Raw genomic sequence first — 19973 nt, 5'->3', positions numbered from 1 at the left:
TTTAACCTTTTTTTTTTTTACTTTTGGTACTTTAAGTAAATACTCATGCAAATACAAATTCTGAATGCATGACTTGTACTTGTAATGGAATATTTTTACACTGTGGCTACTTGTACAAAAGTAGAAGATCTGAGTACTTCTTCCATTACTGTTCAAATAGTTACTGTCAGGATGATCTGTAACAGTAACCATGTAACTCTTCATAAAACAACTTTACTTCATAGATACTAATGTTTTGGCTGTCTGAGTGATATCTTGATCAAGTATAAATCCGTCTAATACTCTTTCCACTCCTGTAAATACATGCACGGCGCACACTTCAATGCACCCTTTGTTCGTCAAAGTTGAAACATCAAGAAGCCTAAATGGCATAAAAAGTTCACACTGGTGAGGAAGCATTTTTCATAAATGGATCTTTATTGAAAAATGAAAAGTTGTACAAACCAAAATATTACAAATATTAAGGTCACTTCAGGTTATGTTAGCAAGTAAACTAATGAGATGTATCCATGACTACATCTCTAAATATGAAGCAAATCATCATAATTTACAGTATCATTCAATATTATGCTGGATTTTCTATAGTGTTGTGTTATGTTGTGTACTGGGACTATAACTCCTCATGACAAATACGCTTGTGACAAAGTTATTACAAAGCTTCATGTGCTCGAGCCTTGAGTCATGGCTCATATTTCACATAGAAGTTGCTAACAGTGTTGTCCCTGCTCCATCAACACGTCTGCCCTTTCCGCTGTTGGAGGAGCGGAACTCATTCTGGATTTCAAGGAAGGTTTTGTTCTTGGTCTCAGGAATGACGCGGAAAATGTACACCACCATTAAAGAGCAGATGACCAAGAACACGAGGAAACAGTACTGCTGCAGCCCGATCTGTACAGATAACATATAACACAAATAGCATTTTCATTGCAGGACTAATTTTGAGTATTTTTACTCAATTTGTACTTTTACTTAAGTATACGTTCCCAAATCATAACTCCACCAGTGGTGATGATAAAAAGTGCAGGTGAAGATTGATCATGTTCAGTCATTTTGGAGACCTACCACAATGAAAGGGAAGAGCAGGCTGATTAAGAAGAAGCTGAACCAGTTGGTCGACCCTGCGATGGTGAACGCTGCAGGACGTGTGGTCTGTGTGAAGAGTTCAGTGGTCAAGATGTTGGTCACGCCACCTTCATGGAGCAAGGAACAAGAAAAGAAATTACTGTTAGCTTGAACTGTCTGACTGAGGAAAGACTTCAAAGTTACTTGTTGAGTGTGTTACCTGGTCCTAAGCCAAAACTCAGGATAAAAGCGAAGACACACACCATGCTCAGGTATGGAACTACTGGACTGGAGGTCTGAGAGAAAGACAGGAACACACCAGCAGAAGTTATGTATGGTCAGATGTTTGAAACCGGATGAAACAATGGTTTGTATCTTTTATTTTTTTTTACATTGTCTGGGTGTAATTACCTGAAAAGTGAGCGTCAGCGTGAATAAAATGCAGCAGATGCTCATCAGTGTGTATCCGCCTGCGATGAGAGCTTTCCTCCCCAGATATTCAATGAGCAGACCCTGTGAGACACACAGCATGTCACAAGACCACAGAGACGCTCTGGACTTCCTCTGAATTCGACTCTGACCTTTCCAGGAATCAGCTTGATGCTTCAATATTTTTTAATTTATGTTTTACCATCATATGTCCTTTGAGTTATTTTATTCTTTAAAAGCAGGAAAATACTGTCTAAGGCGTCTGTTTGGTTTGACTTAAGTCAAACACTTGAAGTCTTTATTGGAAAGGTCTTGATTTTTGTTTTCCATCTCTCCTTCTTTATCTTTTTTTCTGTAGCATGAAGGAGCACAAGAATTGTAAGTACTAACACATAAAACTCATACTTACGCATGACAAAGCTGTGATGCATTCACAGACACCAGTGCCTAGAGTCGCATATGGGATTTTATCATCGGGAATACCAGATTGTCTGAACAAGTAACCTGAGTAGAAATAAATCTACAAGAAACATAAACAAGAAACAGAATTAGGAATGAAATGAAACAGTCATGTTTAGTGGTGCCACTGAGGAATACGTTCAACCTTGTGAGACACGGTAGAACAGAGAGTAATGGCAGACGACTGCAGTAACGTCAGGTACACACAGCGTTGATGCCGTTCAGCTGCTGTGCAGTGTTGAGCAGTATGATGGTGAGAAGCTGCCAGCGGAGACTGCGATCAGCAAAGAGCTCCCAGGGTTTCTTGGCCTGGAAACCTCTTGAATTACTCCTCTCCCTCTCGATGTCCCCCCATTGAGCGTCACAGTCAGCGCCGTGCAGTTGCTTCAGGGCTGCAGACAAGAAAGCACATGACACACGCCATGGTTGTAGTTTTCTCCTCACACTCCACTAAACATCTCCTCATCTCACCAGGATACATGGTCTGTTACTGAGGCTTATCAAAGAGTTTCTGTGTCAAATCAGTTTATGCTCACATACTTGTGTCCTTAACAGAGTGTGATCACATGCTCGTTCTCGCATTCACAAAGACAAATGTCTCTGCCTCTAGTGATTCCACACAATGGGAGTCTTCTTCCTTTTAAACTATGCACTCATACATGGTATCAATCTTTGCAGCCCAAAGATAAAATCACAGTTCTCAGAAATCAAGGTAACGCTGCAGCAGTCAGTGACCTTTCTTGCATCCCTCCTCATCCCCTCTGTCAATGAGCAGGTAGCGGGGACTCTCTGGGAACCAGGGCAGGATGAGGAGCTGCAGGAAGGCCGGGATACATGTGGTGGAGAGCAGGAAGGGCCAGTACTCTTCTCTGCCCAGGAGCTCTCTGTGAAACCACACAGAGATCAAAATCATGATGTCACAATCTTGAGGACACACATTCTGAAGAAAGGTTCACATTTTCCAGCATTTACTTGAGGCCAATCACTTGTCCTGACAAGATCCCAACGGTGAGGAAAACAGAAGTTCCCATTCCCACAGCACCACGGAGCGCAGTTGGAGCTATTTCTCCCAGATACTGAGGTTGAACACAAATGCCGATGCCTGTGAAAAAAGAGCATGAATAGGATGATTTCACATAGAAAACAAAGATGTGTTCAACTGGCATGTATTTATATCTACCCGCATTCATTCCAGAGAGGAGACGTCCAACGATGAGTAATTCAAAATATCCTGTGGGGTAACTCAGACCCATGAGCAGCGCAGCCATGAGTGCAAACATATTATTGGCCAGCAGTGCCCCTTTCCTGGAAAAGCAACATTACAGCTTCACAACACAGATATAATACAGAAATATGATATACATATATTTTTGTCCACACCTGCCCAGCTTCACAGACAACATCCCGCCGATCGTCGCTCCTATAAATCCTCCGATGGTGTATATCGACACGATGATGGACCAGAGCAGGGTGAGACTGTCCTCTGAAAGCTCTGTGTGGTAACGCTCCCTCCAGGTTTGGTTGATGAAATTCTGCACATACTGGAGATGAAAGAAGGAAAACACAACGTGCACCTTCAGCAGCTGAATTAAAAACGAGCGATCTAAAATGCTGAAAAGGTCTGTCTGTGCATGCAGCGTTACCAGATGAGGAGGTGTGCTGGAATATGAGTCATGTCCGCTGTGTGTTTCTAGGCTCAGTGGTGGAATGTAAGTCAGTGATTTACGCTGGAGTACTATTTGGGGTACTTGTACTTTTCTTTTCATGTCACTTCCTACTTCTGCATCTCAGAGGGAAAATCCTGCTTTTAATGTAAAGGCCATTTTTCTGCACTGAGTACTTTTACTTTCAAAACTTTAAGTACTTAAATAAAAGGAGGTGAATACTGCTTAGGCTTGTAAGATGAGTACAAAAATGTTTCCACACATACTGCTACTACTACTACATACTACTATTTATACACAGCATGTGTTGTATTGCACAAAGACTATGCAGTTGTATAGTATTATATAATTGTTATGTTGTAGAGCATCTTCTCTGTCCATCTGAAAACTTATTATTACAGCAGTGCAGTGACAGGCAGCAGGGTTATTACCATTGTAGGTGCATTGATGACAGATATGTTATATCCATACTGAAAGGTTCCTCCAATACACGCAGCACAAGCAGCCAGCAGAAGAGATTTGTTTGGAAACTGCAATGAAACAGAGATAAGAAACATTGACTTAAAGGCTTATTTGCGGACAGAAAGCTGCGTCCCACCGCTCCTACAGAGGAAACCTATTTCATTAAAATCCACTCACCTTTATCTGCTTGGCATCTTTGATCTTTTCTTTAAGAAGCAGAGGTTCTTCTTCATCTATCAACCTCTGCATTTTGTTGCTGGTGTTTTGCTCAAAGCAGCCTGTTGTCCAGGAGCCTATATTGTTTGTCAAGTATTCCTCACGTCAAGAGTTTGCTCTGACATGAGGATGACTTTTAAACTGAGGATAACACAGTTGCTCTGTTGTCATACGATAACCGTGGGTGAAGAGAATCAACCTAATTTTCAAGCTTTATCAGGATTTCACGGCATTATGAGTGAATCAAAGTGTGGATTTATTTCTCAGAGAGACAGAGGGGGGTGAAATAAGTCCAAGGCCAGAACAGCTGTTGGCCATATTGACTACAGCAAACATAAAATAGTAGAATTTTAGATACATGTTAATTCGTTGCAGGTAACGACAGGCCAGCTTTCCAAACAGCCATAAAAGAGGAGGAGAGCGAACTAAACCCTGCCAAGAGCCAAACTGACAGTGGACCAGTGCTGACTGACTGTCGCTGACACAGATGTCAGAGGTTAAAACCGTTTGAAAAGAGTTTCACACGAAATGATATTTTTAACATATTTGGAGGAATTCTTTGACACTGTCAGAAGCCATAAACCTTAAATGTCATCGTAGTGTGTAACAAGCATTTCAGATGTTTGACACAGATGTGAAAATAGTTGTATTCATACTGCTAGACACACACACGCACACACACACACACACACACACACACACACACACACACACACACATGCACACACACACTCCACCTGCTCTATATGGAAAGAAAACTTCAGTCTGATATTCTTCATTCATTATTTCTGCAGGGCGGATAATCTTTAAGTTGGAATGACTTATTGAGTCATTCATTAATGCTGTAACAGACCCATTACAGACCACTAATAAGAACAAATTTTGGGTTGCCAGGTTGTGGCTGGTGTTTATCCTCCTCCAGCAGGACACTTGGACTCCTCCAATGGACCTGCTGAGAAATATCAGCAAAACATCTGGGCAATAGAACGTGTGAGTATGTGTAGCTGAAGACATGATGGATGATTAGAATCTTAAAAGCCAATAATATTTAATTGATTACAATATTTACAACCGCATCATTGCCAAATACAAAGGATCGACACTGATCAAAGGATTTTCACCCCCAAACTTGCTCATAACAATGACATTTAATGGATGTAAAAAGCATGAAAACGATTGATTTATTATGTATGCTCTGAAATTGATTATTAACTAGTAATAAACAACCTTTAATAAAGACTTTCGCATTAATAAGTGGCACCACATGCAGTATTTAGACTGCACTGTTTACATTTCTCTTCTTCACTTTAACTTGTCGTTTTCTCATCCAACAACCATGACAGCAAATAAAAAATAAATCTCAAACCTCAAAAAAGAAACTAATTGATCTAGTTGCAGTTCTTTCTGGTAATAAACGCTGCCTTTGGATGCGTGCACAGTGAACTTATTCAAGGGGAACCGGCTAAAACGTTCAGGGCAGAGCGATGTGGAATGACACAGAAAGTACACATTTCCACTGAAGCCTTTTCATGTGTTAAATAGTTGTAAAATTAGCACAGAGGGTCCGTTTTGAACTTACCTCCTTCTTTAATGGCACAGATTCCTGATTGACGCTCATTTTGGAAGCTGCCGTAAGATGATGCTTGAATGAGCCATGTATTACAAATGCACCACTCTAGTCGAAGCTCTTACATAACGGCAGCCTATTGGAAGGTGCAGCATATGATCTCAAGTCCGGCGGGGGGGGCTCATTAACTCTTTAAAGCACATTCCTGCATGGTGCTGAGGCTTACCCTCCGGCGGGATGCCGACCCACATTCAGAAATAATATTGACCGTTTGTTGTCTAAACGAATAGAATGGGTGACTTGTGTCTGAGGGGCAGGCCCACAAAAAAAAGGAGCTCCAGCTGAAGGCAGTGGAGCACCAGAGCAGAGCGTCGTGTTAGATTTATGGTCAAAGCTCCGGCTAAGATTAAAATTGTTTTATTGTGTGACTCAGATTTAAAGTGCAACAACTGCACCTCTGTGTAGGGAGCATACGTACATACATTGATAAAGGCAGACTTATTTTCCAGCATGTGGGGCACTGCCACCTTTTCTCCATTTTAGGGCCATGGTTAGTGCACATCATCATGTTTTCTCTACTAGAGGGGGCATCCTAGACAGCAGTGCATTATGTTTTCTCCAACTGAAGTGCTGAGATAGTGCACTTAATCATGCTTTCGCCACTGGAGGGGCACCCTAGAAGGTACTGCAATAAGTTTTCTCCATTTTTTTCTTCCAATTAAGGGCAACAGTTATTGCACTGCATGCTTTCTCTGCTGGAATGGCACAATTTCATCAAGCTTTCTTCCACACTAGCTCACCATAATGGGCAAAAAATATATGAAGCTGAAGAAATCAAAATTGAGCCATAAGTCTATAAAACATGAATACATTTTTCTGTTCACCTTTTCCTGAGTCAGTCACATGAGTGATGCTGACATAGATTGAGTAACTTTATGTCTCTGGTAGAACTCAACACAAGTACATTTTCAGTATGAGTTGCTCTGGACTGCTGCCAGTATTCCAATAATAGGCCTATGAGGTTTTTCGAGGGCATGCTGCTCTGCACGCATGACCCAAACAGTTGAATAGTTTACCAGCCAAAAACTTTTAATCCCCCAAGAGCCTCTGAGAATTTCACTCGTGCCACCGTTTGAGCCTTAAAATGAAACCACATCCCAAAATACAAGAAACGCAGTTGCATTATTGTTATGCACATGTTATTTCCTAATAATGTACAGGTCAGTTTTTTTTCCTTCTTTGTGAGCAGCAGACAGGGTGATGAGGAGATCATCCTCAGAGACAGATCCTGGAGCTGCTCCACAGACAGCAGATGAAAGAAAGGCCCATGTGATGGTATTTGTAGCTCTGTTTGGAACACCGTGTGATTCACAGCTCGAAGCTCTCCGTCCAAATCAAACCCACTTGGATTATTTATCAAACAAAAAACAAACTGAGGTACCAGACTCAACCAGACTGTTTAAAATCTTAATCTGAACAGTAACAAGTAACTGTCAGGCACTATACATGTGCATCATAACAAAATGCACTAAACTACAGTGCACAGTGCGCCAAACAGGGAAAAGATTATAATCGAAAAACAAAATGTCTCAAGCTAATTGTAAAGAAATGAGAAAATAAAAAACACATAAAGGCAATGATGAATGAGACTAAAAATCATTTTGAGGAGTCAGATTTTGAAACTTCATTGGTTTTACTCTGCTGGTTTTCCTTCAGGCTGAATTATCCTTCATTAACTGCCATCCATTTTTTACCCAAATAAATAATGATGAATGAATTTTGTTTCGGCCTTGAATTCTCAGCTCTATAATTATTTGTTTATTACACTTGACAGAACATTTATTTGACAGTGTTGAACAGTGTCGAAGGAGTTCTCACAGATGTTGAGCACCTATTGGCTGCTTTTTCTTCGCTCTGCGGTCCAACTCATCCTGAACCATCTGAAGCAGCTCTCCATCACTCTCCTTCTCAGTCAAATATCTCTCACCCAGCCTGGAGGTGTTTTGGGTCACTGTTGAAAACCAATGATGATCCCAAGAAGCACAAACCAGACGGGGTGACATGTCTGTTGTGGCAGCCATGCCGGTGAGGTGTGCCTTGAATTTTGAAGAAATCACATCAGCAAACATGCTCACACCATCACTCCTCCTCCTCCACGCCTCACGGGGGGAACCACACATGCATCTGTTCACCTTCTCTGTATTTCACAAAGACACAGCACTCAGACACAACAAACTGAGATTTGGACTCATCCGACCAAAACACAGATTTCCACTGGCCTCATGTTCGTTCCTCGTGTTTCATGGCCCATGCAGTTCTCTTCCTCATGGTCTCCCCCAGCAGTTGTTTCTTTGCAGCAGTTTGAGCATGAACAGTCTCCTCCCAGCAGCTGATGTCGAGATGTGTGTGTGCTGCTTGAGCTCTGTGAAACATGCATGTTGGCTCTGATCTGAGGTGCCGTTAATTGGTGATTTCTGAGACTGGTGACTGTAATGAACTTCTCCTCTGCAGCAGAGGCTGCAGGCTCTTGCTCTTCTTTCCTGTGGAGCTCCTGATGACAGCCAGTTTCATCAGAGCTGTTCTGGTGGTTTTTGCAACTGCACTTGAAGATACACAAAGTTTAGACATTCAGTTGCATAAGAAACAGGCTGCTTCCTTTTTGCTTCAAGTTCATTTTGCTCACAATACATTTAGTGCCTTCTCGAAGGCGGGGCTTTTGTGGAGTATTTTTACACAGATTTTAAATAAATATTTAAAAATGAGCCGTGGGACCCTTGTTAGCTTGGAAATAATGCATGATTCAAATCTAAATTATCTAAGAATACGTGCAATGTGAACATCAAACCAACTAAAATATTTAAACTGGTTAAACTAGATGTTGACACAGGGTCCCTCCACCGGACAAAGTCTCAAGAGCTCATAAAAACGTGCCTGATATCAGACTGAAGTCGTGCAGATTGAATGGATTCAGAAAAACATCAGCATGGACGAGGTTTGATTTTGCGCATAGCATGAAACAAATTTGCAATGAATTGAATTGCTGCACCGGTCACCAGGGGCCTGTGGGGCCCTTGAGTGCGTGGGACCCCCGGGCTTTTTCCTGCTTTGGAAATCCAGCCGGGAATTTTTAAAGCAGGTTCAAAGGTCAAGTGTAATTCATTAATAAGTAGAACAAAAACCCTGCAGGCTCAGACATGCACATGAACCGCGGCGAGTCCGTCCCTGGTGTCGCGTTAGCCTTTGACCGCAGGGGGGCGCTTCATCCGCACAGCAGAGCCTCTGTGCAACACTGAAACTCTTCCCCCGCAGCTTTAGGAAACAGCAGAGAGGCGGCTGACGTTCACAATGTCGGGTAGGAAGCCCCGGTCTGTGGCAAACCCTCTGGAGTCTGCGATCACCACACCGAGTGAGAGGATCCTGAAAGAATGCCACAGTCTGTATGTCGACAGCGAGAACGGTAAATCATCAATAACCCGGATGATCGATCAGAGTCTGAGTGAGGACCGCACAGAGCTGCTGTTATGTAACTTATCGGTTTGGCAGGACTCGGTGTGAAGTTTGCGGGAAGTGCAAAGTGAAATGCTGCTGGTTGGATGTGTGGGGGTCGGTGGGGGTCTGCAGCAGCTGTCCGTCAGTGTCAAGCTCGTGACGTTGAGCTCGTCTGCAGGGCAGCGGCTGATCTGACCGTCAGCGTCCCTCCGCACAGCTCCACACACGCAAACAGCCGCTTTGCTTTGGAGGGCAGGCGCAGCGCTCACACCAGCACCTTGTCCTCTTGGATTTTATGGATTTTCAAGCATTTAAGTGTTTGGAGACTTGTGGTGTCCTCAGTGATACTCGTGTGTTTGTGTGTGTGTGTGTGTGTGTGCGCGCGCGCACGTGCAGACTTTGCTCTTCAAGGAGAGCCCTGACTGTGTTTCCTGACTGCATTATTACAGGATGTGAGCTGACTGTGGTGAAGCAGTGGAGCAGCTTCACCTCAGCATCACTCAGCTGTGAGGGATTGTGCGTCTCCTGAGCTCCACGTGATGCTTTTTTAGATTTTTCACCAGTTTCCTGGAAGGAGCTGAGTCACTTTTAATTAAGGGTTAAACAGTCATTTGTTTTGGGGCTGCACCTGTTTCATTATTGATAGATGTGCAGATTTTTTTTTATGTAGAATCAACTGGTTGATTCTATGAAAAGTCCATATATTATATATACAGAATATTTGGAAATTTCTCACAGTCAGAATGTTTGAAATGATAAATCATCATCAGAATGGTTGGAAGTTATTTTTCTGTCAGTCAACGAATCAGTTAATCAGTCAGGAGTTTCTGTCCTCAGCTAACCTGCTCTGACTACCAGACTCTGAAGGTCACAAGAGAAATGAATTGAAGTTAATTAATTTGAAATGAACCAACTGAACGCTGTCGCCTGCGAATATGAAAATATGAAATGAAAAATCAGTTTTTCAGTTCTTTCTGCGACTTTGTTTTTGTATTTCTGTTTTACTTCAGAGCTGATTTTAAGATTTGCATTTCGATGTCGCCACTTTAACTGATATCTGCTTTGTGTGTGTGTGTGTGTGTGTGTGTGTGTGTGTGTGTTTTCAGGCCTGGTGAAGATTGCCAGCAGCCTCGGAGTCCGGCTCCTGCCTCCCAGAAAGAAGATCGTTGTGATGTTAATGGGTAACCACTCTGCAGGGAAGAGCTCCTTCATCAACTGGTAATTCATCACATAACCCGTCACGCTCAGCTGTTACGAGCTGCCTGACCGTAACATGTGTGGATGAGAGAATATCACCTTCACACATGACTCTATAAAGTGCTTTGTGGTTTGGGGAAAGTGCAGCAGTTTTCCCACGAGGGACGTTTCTTTGTGGGATTTACGGAGCTGACAGGGAACACAAACAGGTCCAGTTTGTTATTTTTCGTGACAGTTCAGTAGAAAATTGTTTCGTATTCAACAACGCTGGTGTTGAGTTTGAGGGCTCGTAAAACTCTGTACAGTTGAAATGTTCCTCTAACCTGTTCAGGAATGTGTTCTGAACCGCCTCCGCAAGGAGCTCAGCTGTCAATCATGCCAACAGGAACTGATCTCACATATTTCAGAGGGGTGGTGGCTGCAGCGGGGCTGTAGGTGTTCTTATCATGAAGGTGTTGATATGCGGGTCGCGCTAAACTTAGAGTCTCTGTGCTCGTTGAAGTACCATCATGTTATTTCCAGAGTTGCTGTTTAATTGGTTCAGTCATAACTTTGACCGTTTTTTGTGTTGCAGCGTATGTTGGCGGGAAAATGTTTGGGATTCTCCCTGAGAGGAAGCACCGCACTGGTTTTCACCGTGCTGATTATCATCATTTGCATGAGATAAAGCAGCCTGTTGTGCTCTCATCTCATGCAAATGTTGCAGGTGTTAATCTTGATTGTTGTCACATTCAAGAGGAGGGTTTCCACGCAGCTGTGTGGACATTTTAAAATAGTTTTAGCTCATTTGACAGTTTGTAATACTTGGGTGCAGATTCAATATGTATTGCAGTTTTTAAGTATTGTGATCCTGCAAGTTCTTTGATTTGATGTTCAGACTTTTGTTTGCTTTTTTTTTTTTAACACTTATCGGAGGAAAAAGTTGATTTCCAAAAACAATTCTCATCACTTCTCAGTTTTATTTCAGCAGCATCATTGCTATACTGCATCTGAAAGTGATAAATGAAATGCTTCTTGAGGTTTTAGCTGTTCCTGCTCATCGAGCCAGTTATGATGCCTCTTGCTTTCGTTTTAGGTATGCCGAAGAGCACATACAGAAAACAGGCGTCGCCATCGAAACGCAGGGTTTCACCTTCATCACAAGTGGCCGAAAAAGAGAATCACTGACGGTAAGAACAGCGTGAAGACAGGCAGCATTTCCGGCGCTGATACAGAAGGACTCAGTGTCTGTGAGATCTGATGAAAACACAGGAGTCGACTCGTGTTTGAAACGAGAGCCACGATGACTGCAGCCAGCTTTGTGTGGCATGCTTCATTTGAATGCTTTTTTAATTTAGTTCCAGATCGTATCAGTGATTGTTTTTCATATTCAGGCGGCACTTCTCAGTTTTTTGTGCATGAGGGATTGTTTTGAATGTTAAACTTCAGTAATGGGAACCGAAGCTGCAGCCAGTCATAAAGGTTGATGAAGCGATGCGTTCAATGTCAGCTTGTACGGAAGACACTCCCTCCATCAGTGATGATTCCTCATTCTCTATGCTGCTCCAATGAGGGGCTTTGTTGTATTCACACACACACACACACACACACACACACACACACACACACACACACACACACACACACAGACATCTTTGCAGCATACAAACAGGCTCAGGAGACACCTGTCTGTCCGTCCTCTCTCTTCCTCTTCCTTTTGCCTCTGCTCGTATCGTGCTGTGGTGAAAGTGATGAAGATGAATAATATATATGCAGTGCAGGACTGCAGAGTGGAAGGATTATCTCCTATGTACAGGAAAAGCTTAAAGTGAGCGTGCTGAGCTGCAGCAAAGCAGCTGGTGTAAGACTTGAGAGCGAAGCGCTGAGAGGAGAGGACTCGTTTGGAGCAAACTGCAGATTCATATTTGTCTCCTCAGGTTCTTTCTCACATTGTCTCTTTTAACTCTTTCACAGGGGAATGCGACGCTGCATCTCTACCCTCACTTTCGACCACTCCTCGAGTTCAAAGGTAAGCCTTTTCTCCCTGTTTTAACACCAGAAACTCATAATGGCTCTCTGAAAAGTGCACTACTCAAAGCATTTAGCATGACTGTACTGAGAGTGAAGTGATTATGAAACGTCATGCCTCTCTACTGCATCTATCCTTTACTGAAATCCATGTTTGGGTTCCCAAATTAATCTTTATGTGCAGATTTGGTGTTGGCATGCAGATTTTTCACTCTTTCTAATGTGATGCATCACATAACAGAAACAATTTAACAGTTTAACACATGCATCTCCTCGCCTTTGATACTGAAACCAGCATCAAATATTTCCTCCTTTTGTGTAAAGATAAGATCAGCGCTGCAGGCGTTGACCAACAAGCCTAAAAATTCAAACTAACATCGTCACGTTTGCAGAGCGTGCGGCAGAGAAATGCATGTGATTGTGTTTTCCTCAGCTGGCTCCATGATGAAAAACATCAAAGTGTTAAAATGTGCTGGAACAGCAGGGTGAAGCAGCATCAGGAATAGTGAACAGGAGATGAATGTAATTATGAGCTGCAGACAGAGATTGGTTCCTTTGAGGTTTAAGATGCCGTGTGGCCTGTGAATATTTCCTCCTGGAGGCTGTGAACATGTTACATCCTTAAGTTCCAGTTAAGAAGTTGGGTTTTGCTCAGATTAAAAGAGCATTTCATCCGTAGCTTGGACATTAGAGGCTGTGGCTGTTTGATCCTGTGTGATATTTATATGTTCCTGCTTATCAGAGGTCAGGCTTATCTTTTGTGATTTGAGGTTGAGTTAAGGTGCTTCACCTTGATGACTCAACACTGAGTCACTGCTTTGACATATGAAGTTTTCTGTGCAAATCAAACCAGGCTCCTGTTCCCTTCTTGTTACACGTGTGCTGTTTGTTTCTGAGATGACTGTCACAAAGAGACGTAGTTAGTGGCGCGTTGGTCTCGGCTCTCCGTGCGTCAGCAGTGGTCTGAAGCTTCTGGATGTCGAGGTGGTCGTGCAGAGTCTGGGTGTGCCTGCTGTCTGAGTGGGAGCATCAGCGTGGATGGGGGGAGGGGAGGGCAGTAACGTATGCGTGTGTGCGTTGACAGTGAGTGAGAGTTCACTGGGTGCGGACCGGAGCGCTCACGGTATGGCGTGTGAGTCACACGCCCCATCGACAGCAGTGCAGTGGAGTCAGGAGGAGCTGCTGAGAAATGTCACAGCCATTAGAGACGGCACAGCCCAGACTCCAGCAGCAACAGCTCTGCAGGCCTGCAGAGCCTCGCAGCACCAACGATCTGCTGCTGGAATACGTGCAGGCTTTTTATTTGAACTCCATCGCAGCCTCTGGAAATACACTACATCAGGCATTTGTTTACCTGCCACAGCGACTGAGGATGACTCATCAGAAAAAGCACCGTATATCCTTAAGTGGGAGTAGCTGCTGATTATTCAGTTTGGTCTCGTTTGGGAAATGCTTGGAGATACTTCTGAATGTTGTTTTAGACTTATATGAAGGATATTTAACTCTGTCTGTTTGTCTTTATCGTATCAACCTGTTGTCCAGAGTTTCGACTGCATGCTGCATGAGAAATTGACTGTTTTCACCTCAAGTCAGATGACTCGTTATTAGACAACAAAAATTTTGGGTCTGTGCCGTGTTCTCGTTTTCTTCAGATGTATTTGCACTGCGTCTGGTTTGACCTGTTCAGTCCAACAAGTTCTTTTTTAGTCTTTCAGTCGATGCAGCATTATTGCAGCCTTTGCCCTTTTCCTCGTGCACAGGATCTCCAGTGTCGCCTTCTCGGTTACAGTCACTTGAGGAACTTAGCACCCATCGGCGAGTATCGCTCTCGCTTCCTTTTCACCTTTCAGGAGACTCAGAGGTCTTTCTTCAACTGGAGTGCGTGGAAATGTCTGTGTCAAGGCTGTGTGCTTCACGTCTTTTCAAATGGACTTGCGTAATTGCTATTTTTCTCTTTTTAATAATGCAAAGATGCATGCATGCAACAGCCCTGATGAAGTGAAGTACCGACCAGCAGCCTTGTAGGGAAAGAACGTGAAGCGACTCGACGAGATGTGCACATATATGATGTTTTCCTGTCACCTTTGGCGCAACGATTATAGCGAGAAAGCACTCCTGAGACGTGTGATAGGAGGCAGATGCATCGATAACGTTGCCACGCTGATGTAAGACAAACATAAGGGAATGCTAATGTGCCACAGCAGCAGCGGTCCTGCTCGCTGCAGCACAAGGATGTGATTTGTGCTGGCTGTTAACACCTGCCTCTTCCTATGAAACAGCCTCAGTGTCATCCCAGGCCTGCGTGTGTGTGTGTGTGTTAGAGGGAGGATGGGGTGGCGGGTGTGGGTGGGGTTTACTTAGCTCAGTCGTCGGGGTCTGTCTAAATAGTGATCCTGTTCTGGAGCCCAGAGTCGGGGCTTTGAGGGGGCTGGTGTGCGGTGGTTGTGTTGGACTATCGTAGCCTCACAGTGCGTTGCCTCACAGTCGTTCTTCACTGGCTAGCTTTATGTCCCACGCCTCACGCTAAAGCTGCCAGTTGAAGAGCTGTTGTGTGTAACCATGACAACCAGACCGCTCCGCAGAGGGAGCGGCGGGAAAAGCCGAGACCCTGACGAACGTTTTCGTGCATTCAAATTGAAGTTTCCTCTGTGAGGGTGTGGCCGCCGTTCGGGTTCAGCCTGAATTTGTCGCTGCGTGCTGACGTACGCGTCTGTCCGCATCATCCTCTACATTCACTGCAGTTCAGTCACAAATGCACATTTTTGGCACACGCAAGCTCGCAAGCACAAAACGTTGACAGCAGTTCTTGATCTTTGTCACCGGCCTCCCTCGGGTTTCCAAGTATCGACTGCACTGCGGCTTCCTGTAGCGCGTGATAATGTAGTCATTAGAGGTGACAGCTTCCTGCGGGGACCCCACTTTTTATTTCTAATGTTTGTTTGTGTGAATTTATCCTGAAGGAAACACATGGACACACACTGTTCGTATATTCCAGGTGTTATGGACTATGTGTCTGCTGAGATCTCCACCTCCAAGCAGAAGAAGTTCAGTCTGGTGACATTTGTGGACACGCCGGGTTTGGTGGACGGGGACATGGTCTACCCGTTTGATGTCAACAGCGCCATCACCTGGTTGGGTAGGTCTTTGCAGCAGTGAGCTTACCTGTCTCCTCTGAAGCTGTGCCGTTCCTCTAAAGGATGTCGTGTATTGTTGTGCAGGAGAACAGTCCGACCTGGTGTTTGTGTTCTTCGACCCAATGGGTCAGGCGCTCTGCAAACGCACCCTCAACATCGTGGAGAAGCTGAGCGAGAAGTGTGGAGACAAGCTGTTGTTCTACCTCAGCAAGGCCGATGAAGCTGGGAATGAAACAGACAGACAGGTACGTCCCCTCAATATCTGGCTTTTTTTACCCAAAAGATAAACCCAAAAAATACTTATATATGTGTATTTCCGCAGAGGGTGATGATGCAGATCGTCCAGGAACTGTGTCGCCGCCCAGGTCTCAACAAATGTGGTTTTGAGATGCCGACGATCTACATCCCAAACCCCCAGAAGGTTAGACTGCTTTCTGTATGTTCCTGTGACGACCACTGAACAGGACGTAGATTTAAAATCAGAAATGAAGACGCTTTAAGTTTTAGTCACGACCAACTGAACGCAGCAGCTGATTTCTGCTCTAAATCATGCAGTGCCCCCCCCGTCACCAGATTAGAGCCGCTCGGGTCTTAAGAGTCTTCCTTTAACAGACCCCAGTCTGATGTTTAGTCTGGATTTAAAGCTGTCTGCCATCCGTGAGGTTGAACAGCCATTGATTATCCTTGAATGTAAATTTTCCACTCCATCTTTCCTGGTGGGTCTTGATGGCTGGAGCAGGATGATTCATTTTGCAATATGAAGCCTGAGAGAGTTATCCACTCAGGGGGGTGTGGGGGGGGGGGGCAGGGGTTGTAAACCATGGCCTTTGATCAGCCACCTTTGACAATGGCGGCCTCGGTCCTGAGTTATTGCTGCACCATCTTGTGATCTACAACCACAAAGCGCTACTCCGCAATGGTAGGTTTGTGCGTCCCTCCCGACCTCCAGCTTATTTTCGCTGAGCAAGTGCAGCTTCACTTCCTGCTAAGTGCACATGGCTGTCAGTCAGAACACCCTGAGGATCTGTTGTGGAAGTTTCCAGAGCGTCCCTGCTTAAGATGCACAGCTGTACGTGTTTGCACAGTTATTCCAGCGCTGATGCACTTACGAGCCTTTGTCGTGTTCAGCCGAGCCGGTGCGTGAACCAGATCGACGGGGTGTGTCAGACCATCGAGAAGACCATCAACCAGGCCGTTCAGAAGACTCTGAATCAGCTGGAGAAAGACTGTGACCTCATTTCCTCCACCATCAGCAGCAGACTGGAGAAGGACAGGTTAGCATGTGCTGCTGCGAAGCTAATTTAGCCTGATGCAAAATGACAGTGGCATCAGTGCACAAAGGCGTCTTTGAGCAAATAAAGCATATCACATGTACGCAGAGGAGATTACAGATATTACCCTCTGCAGAAAACCTCTTATCAGATTTCTTCTGTGTGCACGCAGGGCCGATGTGACCTACAACAAAAGCGTCCGCCTTCGCTCGTTCTTGTGTGGCGCTCTGGGTATTGTCCTTCCCACCCTCTTCATCCTCAGTTTCATTGTGACCACTTTCTCCAAAGAGCAGCTGGACGAGCTGTTGGGCGAAGGGCCGACTCAGTTCATCTCCGTCCTCACGGTAAGTCACACAGGTGATATTGGTACAAATGACTTTGTAGCTTTGCGGTAAAATTTAATTTCCTTCCATCTTTTACTCATTTTCCTCCGAGCGTGCTCGTCTCTCTGAGCGTCTGTCCAACGTGTGTCTCACAGGGAATAGTGATGTATTTATGGGACTGGATACCAGAAGATGGACAAGTTTTGTTTGTCATCATTTTTGGAGCTTTTTGCTACCTCCTGCTTTTCCTAGCAAAGTATTTTGCAGGGTAAGTTTCACAAATGTACAATTCAAACACACACACACACACACACACACACACACACACACACACACGTAGAGCTGAAACAATTAAGTGATTAATCAATTAGTCAATTAAAAATAAAAATTAATCTGTAACTATTCATTCATTTCGTGAAAAAAAAGCTTCTTGGTTGTGAAGACTCTCTGCTTGTCTGTGTTTTATATCAGTTTATCTGAAATAAAATGATATCTTTGGGTTTTGAACTGTTAATCAGGCAGTGTCTGCGTCCAACATATGCACTCAGATACACACAAACATACATACACACACACACACACACACACACACACACACACACACACAGAGGAAGCCATCATTGAAATACTGAGTAAACATTTCGTGATGTTCTTCATTCTCAGCCGAGGGAACAAGACTCTGACGAAGAAGGAGAAGAGGGTGATGGCAGACTACAGCGATTATATCCAGGATATCGTCAAAACTAAGAAGGTCAGATTGCTGTTTTGTGCCATTAAGCCGCGTCCAGTACAGATGTTTACAGCTGCAGTAATACTTTGTGTAATGTGCAAGGTGTCCTTAGTAGTGACGAACACACAGGGACGAGTTACTTCCTGACTCTGCAGCTCTGTGGAGCTTTTTAGTGACTTTCAGTTCATTGTTTTGGATTTTATGATCGACAGCTTTGATGCTAACTGCTAACAGCAGCTTTATAAGGTGGTGTTCTGTCAGATGAAGGGTAACGTTGCATTACATGCTGCACCGTTTCCAGTGAATCCGTCGTGCATAGGAAGGTGATTTGAATCCAACACGGGCTGGTTCATCACTCATTAGCAGTTTAAAGTACCGCACAGAGAGGTCACTGCAGGATGTGAACACTCTGAATGGCTGTTGGAGAAGTCGACCACGTGGTAATGGTCGACTTCTCTTGTGCATCAAAACCAGGGTTTGATTACATGAAAATCTGAATGATTCGAACTTCAACGCTGCTTTAAAGTCATTTCATGTGTCAGCACTGTGAATCTCACACAGGTCATTTTACTCCACAGGGGAAATTATATGAGTGGTACCTCCAGCAGTGCGCAGCAGAATATGACTTCTGACCCCGGGTAGGATGAAGACGTCACATTTATGCACACTGCTGCAAGAGTGTTGTGAAAAGCGGCTCAACGGCCACCCTGCATCATTTGGTGTTTCTAGTGGAATCGGCGGGACTTTCTAAGCCGATGATCATCCACCGAATGATCAGGTTTTTCTCTTCTCAGTCGGGCAGGTGTAACAGATCACTGCCAGCATTGATCATCTCAAGAGCTTCGTTTAAGTGCCTTCATCAGTCAGCGCAGAAGCTGTGATTGTCGTCGTTTGATGAAAGAAAATTTCGTAATGTGAATCAATATTTTGTCAACACTAGAAAGAATCGTTTACAAATGGACTTTTTCCTTATTTCCTCATGAGTGACTTGCAGCTGCTTTCAGCCAGCAAACGTATTTTTATGATGTCCTCTGTAAAGTCTGTCCTCGTGGTGCTCACGTCTCACTGCACCGTCCTGAAGTCTGCCACGTCGTCTTTATAAGGTACCAGAATGTCCTGCACTCGTGTTTGCATTCTGACTGTTTGCAATATGACAATAACCAATGCTGTGATAACACTCGGGCATTACGGTCGGACATTTCATCAAATATTTTCACACCAATAAGAGCTGCAGGCTTCCTCCTGCCTCCAAAGAGTCTCTGTCCTCCTCCTAGACATTTGTTTTGTTGTGTGATTTGTGCAGCCAGCAGATGTGTTCGTATGTAAATCATCGTCATGTGATCGTATTCAGAGAAAACGCAGTCCAGACCTGTGATTTAAGTACTTTAATACTCCAGTAAACCTGGTGAGCAGTGGAGTCTGTCACTGCACTGATGTGTGTGTCTCCTTGCTGTTGGCGAGCACTGAACCCTTCATGTTGTCTATGGAATTAGATTTATGACTATAATACCATGTACTGCCTTCACTCCAGTGTTTGTACACATATTTATTAGTCTTTGAGGTGCTTTTAACCCAAATAATGTAGAAAAACCTTTATGGGCTGTTTGCAATATTATTGTGAACCCTGTCAGTTTGTGTTTTGTGTGTTTAGATGCCTTCTCATTAGGGATTTTTTTTTTTTTGAGATATTTCGTTTATAAATTGTGTGTGAATTGATCTAATCTGTGTAATTTGTGTGTTTGTGTTTTATGAAACTGAGACTCTTGTCTAGAATTATTTTTTAGTAATCCCGACTCAAAGAATGAAACTTGTCGTAAAGCTGCAAACTATGCTCTGTCACTTCCTTGAAAATTATTAAACATTTTCTACAGTCCTTTTCTACTTATTATTCGCTGTTTTCCTGGTTAAGTCCAGGGTGCGCACATAAACAGGTGGCGTGACATGGAGACTGAAACATGTAGAG

General features: G+C 43.9%; 2 protein-coding genes across 2 annotated transcripts; one reads left to right on the top strand and one right to left on the bottom strand.

The window, feature by feature from the left end:
* Positions 1–396: 396 nt before the first annotated feature.
* On the bottom strand, positions 397–5977 carry slc2a11b (solute carrier family 2 member 11b). The gene is made up of 12 exons (XM_076731089.1): positions 5872–5977; positions 4046–4144; positions 3331–3491; positions 3131–3255; positions 2923–3052; positions 2686–2834; positions 2158–2342; positions 1901–2011; positions 1474–1575; positions 1283–1358; positions 1063–1190; positions 397–888 (listed from the first exon to the last, which is right to left on the bottom strand). Exons 1-12 carry the CDS (start codon positions 5908–5910, stop codon positions 694–696), a joined length of 1500 nt encoding a protein of 499 aa, XP_076587204.1. The 5' UTR covers positions 5911–5977; the 3' UTR covers positions 397–693.
* A 3184-nt stretch (positions 5978–9161) lies between these two features.
* On the top strand, positions 9162–19883 carry LOC143321422 (uncharacterized). The gene is made up of 12 exons (XM_076731746.1): positions 9162–9316; positions 10455–10566; positions 11621–11714; positions 12499–12553; positions 15548–15688; positions 15771–15931; positions 16009–16107; positions 16815–16960; positions 17130–17301; positions 17436–17548; positions 17944–18031; positions 18589–19883. Exons 1-12 carry the CDS (start codon positions 9205–9207, stop codon positions 18640–18642), a joined length of 1347 nt encoding a protein of 448 aa, XP_076587861.1. The 5' UTR covers positions 9162–9204; the 3' UTR covers positions 18643–19883.
* Positions 19884–19973: the final 90 nt, after the last annotated feature.

Source organism: Chaetodon auriga, chromosome 5, assembly GCF_051107435.1.
Source record: "Chaetodon auriga isolate fChaAug3 chromosome 5, fChaAug3.hap1, whole genome shotgun sequence".
Classification (NCBI taxonomy): domain Eukaryota; kingdom Metazoa; phylum Chordata; class Actinopteri; order Chaetodontiformes; family Chaetodontidae; genus Chaetodon; species Chaetodon auriga.
The sequence above is the reverse complement of the archived record's forward strand: the minus strand, read 5'-3'. Positions and strand labels throughout refer to the sequence as shown.

Excerpts from the sequence above, each read along its gene's own strand:
- slc2a11b (XM_076731089.1), bottom strand. The coding sequence starts at position 5,910 with ATGAGCGTCAATCAGGAATCTGTGCCATTAAAGAAGGAG. Across the intron at positions 4,145-5,871 it reads CTGTGCCATTAAAGAAGGAG|TTTCCAAACAAATCTCTTCT; the intron begins GTAAGTTCAAAA and ends GTTTCATTGCAG. Across the intron at positions 1,359-1,473 it reads CGCTGACGCTCACTTTTCAG|ACCTCCAGTCCAGTAGTTCC; the intron begins GTAATTACACCC and ends TCTTTCTCTCAG.
- LOC143321422 (XM_076731746.1), top strand. The coding sequence starts at position 9,205 with ATGTCGGGTAGGAAGCCCCGGTCTGTGGCAAACCCTCTGGAGTCTGCG. Across the intron at positions 15,689-15,770 it reads CAGCGCCATCACCTGGTTGG|GAGAACAGTCCGACCTGGTG; the intron begins GTAGGTCTTTGC and ends ATTGTTGTGCAG. Across the intron at positions 16,108-16,814 it reads ACATCCCAAACCCCCAGAAG|CCGAGCCGGTGCGTGAACCA; the intron begins GTTAGACTGCTT and ends TGTCGTGTTCAG.